At 65.7% G+C, this 4,110-nt stretch overlaps 1 protein-coding gene across 1 annotated transcript in view; it reads right to left on the bottom strand.

Moving 5' to 3' along the window:
- Positions 1-1,484: 1,484 nt before the first annotated feature.
- MNEG_10071 (hypothetical protein) overlaps positions 1,485-4,110 on the bottom strand; it is a gene marked incomplete at both ends in the record, with an annotated part of 5,130 nt that continues 2,504 nt past the window's right edge. The window contains one exon of the mRNA XM_014041458.1: positions 1,485-3,934. Coding sequence (XP_013896912.1) covers positions 1,485-3,934 — 2,450 coding nt within the window. The remainder of the gene's footprint in view (positions 3,935-4,110) is intronic.

The following is a 4,110-nucleotide window of genomic DNA, read 5'->3' as shown; positions in this document are numbered from 1 at the left end:
TGATGGCTGTCAGCGGCCAGCTCGGAGGCAGGTCTCGGTTCACAGCTGTGGTCAAGTATTTTTGTTGTGCTGACACTCTATACTCACGGACAGCGGGCCGGCAACGCTGTGATCAGGTCCAGCTAGCTGCAGGTGACCCAGAAAGCAAAGCAAAGGAAATAATGAACGTCCAAGCGTCATCTATAGGCCAATTACAAACAAACCATGCACAGGAGACCACGAGGAAGGACTCTCAGAGAATTTGAGTGATAATGTTTCTTGCCTGTCCCGCGCGATGAAAGCCAGCTCCGAGCTCTCATAAAGTGTTACGGATGATAATAACGACGAAACCGATTTGTGCATGCACGAGCGGCCCTTGCGCCACCGTCCGACACCTGCCCGTCTTGGTCAGCCCCTGCGCGAGAACACCAGCGTCATCGCTTTGGCCAAGGCAGTGAAGCTGTGCAAACGGCTTGCATACGTGCGATGCTGGACACACTATGTGGAGAAATTTCGTGAATGCAAGCTCTTGAGTTTTCAGGTTTGCCCAGTTCGCTGGGCACGAGTCCGCCCAAAACCATTAGTAAAGTGCCAACGAGCCAAGGCCCGGTCCATGAGGGACGTGTTTATGGGCTGCACCGTAGGTCGTGCTGCCCGCGCTGAGCTGCAAGCGGCATGGGTGGCATCATCACAGTTGGTACATTGACGAAACAGCTCCATTACAACCACAACATGTGCATCCGACACCATGCGCATGCCTGAATACCGGTAGCTTGCCAAGTACGCCCAAAGATTCGCTCAAACCGCCAGTTAAACCCATAACCAAAGTCAGGAGAGTGACACACATGTGCAGTTTCTGTGATATTGCAAAGCGCATAGATATCCAAACGGCAGCACAATATCCGCAAGACCCCACCCATGGCACAGCATGCCCAGCATTATGAGAGGATGGGGTGTAGGGGGCATCCCAAGCGTTTAGGTTTTCCTGATGCCTGAACTTGGGGTGTGTGTTCATGTGTTGGAGGCCGGCGCTCTCTGAGGAAATCCAGGGCATTATATAGCCTCGTCAGCAGATGCTATGGCATTTCAAACATTGTGAGGGGTCGTATTTCGACTTGAATTGCCAAGCATAGTAAGCTGCAACCCAGGCGCAAGCTGGTCACCTACCCTTCTTGTCCAGTGATACCCACGCTGGTAAAGGAAACGACGACGGTGGATGCAAAAAAACCAAAGATGCCTTGATTTATGCAAACCAACGACTGATGCCCACAGTAAGTACGCAATATGCACAAATGACATGCGCCAGCTGACGCGGCCAGAGCGACACGCTCCCGGTGCCACTGCTGGCAGCGCAAGAGCGCTCAAAACCTCAACGCAGCATCCCTGCGTGGGTTCTCGCAATCCAAACTCAATTACCATAAGCTACGGCCAAATGTTTCAGACGTGGCCTCGAGCCGCTAGCTTGCGCTTGTCCGACAGACACAAGAGGCCCCACCCACCCCAAATTACTCGTGTTGCGGCGCCCGTGGCGAGCGCAACACCCCACTGTCCCCGTGGGGCGCCCCCGCGCCAGCGGGGCGGCCGCCTTCCGCCTGCTGCTGCCGCGGCCCGCGCCGGCGCGGCCGCGCGCTGGCGCCGTCGGACGACAGCGCAGGGCCAGGGGGGCCCGGCCGCGCGCCGCAGAGGGCGCCGCCCTCCGACTGTTGCTGGCGGTTGCCCAAAGCCACCAGGACAGCTGCTGCGTGCTGCACATGCATGGCTGACGCTGCCGAAGGAGCGCCACCACCGCCGCCGCCGCCACCACCACCACCGCCGCTGCTGCCGCCGATGCCGATCCCGAGCGCCGACGGCGACGGGCCAGACGCCTGATGCGGGTGCCCCTGCCGCGGCAGTTGCGTCATCCGTGCTGCAGGTGGCGATGTGGCAGGGCCGGCTGTGACAAGAGTGGCGAGCGCTTCTCCCCACGCTCTCCCCATGGGTTGGCCGGCACCGCCCACTGAGCCAAGCGGAAACATCTGCGGCGCCATGGCACCGGCTGAGTGTGGCATCACGAGCACGCCGCCAGGCAGCTGCAGCAGGGCGGGCTGCATGGCGCCGCCAGCCGCCTGCATCGGCAGGGGGAACGCTCCCATGGGCATGCCCAGCGGTGCCATGTGCCCCATGTGCCCCGTGGCCATGGGCTCGCCCTGCATGGGGACGCCCATGCTCTGCATTGGGAACCCCATGCTGTGCACGCCTGGCACGCATTGCACGGTAATGCCCACACTCTGCATGGGGATGCCCATGCTTTGGATGGGGAAGCCCACGCTCTGCACGCTTTGCATGCCTTGCATGGGGGCGCCCACGCCTTGCATGCCTTGCATTGGGCTCCAAATCATTCCGACGTGCTGCGCCCTCGCGGCTGACAGCAGCGCGCCCACCGGCTGAAACCAGGCCGCCGGCGGCGCCCCAAGCAGCGCAGCGGCATGCGAGCGCTCCGCGCCGCAGGCGCGCGTCTCGACAGTTACTCGGCCGGCGGCGCAGGCGGACAGCACGTCGGCCGCCTCGAAGGGGCCCTCGATGGCCGGGGGCGCGGCTGCGGCGCCGCCGGCGGCGCCAGCGGGCGCGGGCTCCTGCAGGAACCAGACCGGCGACAGCGGCGGCGCGTGGCCGCCGCCGGTGAATACGGCGGCGGCCAGCTGCAGGAGGAAGGGGTCGCTGGCGATGGGGCCGGCGGGCGGCGGCGGCTGCGGCGGCGGCGAGGGCGTCCGCGTCCCGGCCGCGGGCGGCAGGTCCGCATCATGCGGCTGCAAGAGGGGCGCGGCACAGGGCGGGGCATCCGGCGTGGATGGTTCGCTGCCCAGGCGGTGCCTGCGGTGCTGTGGGTCCTGTTGTTTGTGCGCCTGGTGATACCGCTGCTGCTGCTCCTGCTGCTGCTGCTCCTTCTTCTGCTGCTCCTTCTTCTGCTGCTCCTTCTTCTGCTGCTCCTTCTGCTGCTCCTTCTGCTGCTCCTTCTGCTGCTCTTGGTGCTGCTCCTGCGCCTGCCCCTGTGTGTGCTGGCGCTGCTGTTGGCCCTCTGGTGTAAGTGCTGGCTGCTGCTGCTGCTGCTGCTGCTGCTGCTGCTCCTGCTGCTGCTTGAAAGGCAGGACCAAGCCCCCGCCATTACTGCTCCGCCGAGGCCCCCTACCGCCACTAACCCAGCCTGACCGAGGCGGCAGCTCCGCGGCCCCCCCTGCCGTAGCAAGAGAGGCATTCCTGCCGTCGCTGCCGCTGCTGCTCGAGCGCCGCCCTGCGCGCCGCCGCCGCTGCTGCTGCTGCTGCTGCTGCTGTTGCTGCTGCTGCTGCTGCTGCTGCTGCTGCTGGTTGTGGTGCTGGTGCTCGTGCTGCTGCTCCTGCACCTGCGCTGCCTGCAGACTATCCACATTGCCGGCTGCAGCGGGCCCGCCGCGGGCGGCGCCGCCGCCGTCGCCGGCTTGCGGCACGACGTGCGACAGGGGGGCCACCGCTCCAGTAATCATATGGCGGAGCAGCGGCGCCCCGTGGGGCGGCGCCTCAGCGCCCGCCGGCAGCGGCACATACCCAAACTCAGCGCCGCTCAGAAGCGCGCCTAGCAGCGCAAACGCGGCGCGCCTCGGCGGCTGCGGCGGCTGCTGCGCGGCGCTACCGCAGCACACCAGTGCGGTGTCGAGGAGGGCGCCTGCCATGTAGTGCTGCAGCATCGCACAGCCCGTGTACGGCCCCTGCACTGCGCGTTCGCCGCGAGCCACCCACCACAGCGACTCGCCCCGCGGCTGCCCCGCCGCCGCCGCCGCGCCGAACAGCACCGCCGCGCAGCCGGCGCGCGTGGCGGGCGCCGCGGCAGGCGAAAAGTGCGGCGTGGCGCGGCCAAGGGGTGGGGCGCTGCGAGGGGTGTTGGGGACGCTGCCGCCGCTGCCGCCGCCACCGCCGCCGTTGCTGCTGCCAGAACTGTGTGCGCCTGCATTGGATTCGTTGTACACAAGCTGCTCATCACGTTGCTGCTGCTGCGGCTGCTGCTGCGGCTGCTGCTGCGCATGGTCCTGCTGCTGGCGCTTCAGCGCAGGCAGCTGCGGCACGGCCGCAGCACACGCAGCCAGCAGAGTGTACACAGGCGCAGGCGGGCCCCCCTGCCGC

The sequence above is a fragment of the Monoraphidium neglectum genome (assembly GCF_000611645.1).
Source record: "Monoraphidium neglectum strain SAG 48.87 unplaced genomic scaffold scaffold02167, whole genome shotgun sequence".
NCBI lineage: Eukaryota > Viridiplantae > Chlorophyta > Chlorophyceae > Sphaeropleales > Selenastraceae > Monoraphidium > Monoraphidium neglectum.
The sequence above is the reverse complement of the archived record's forward strand: the minus strand, read 5'-3'. Positions and strand labels throughout refer to the sequence as shown.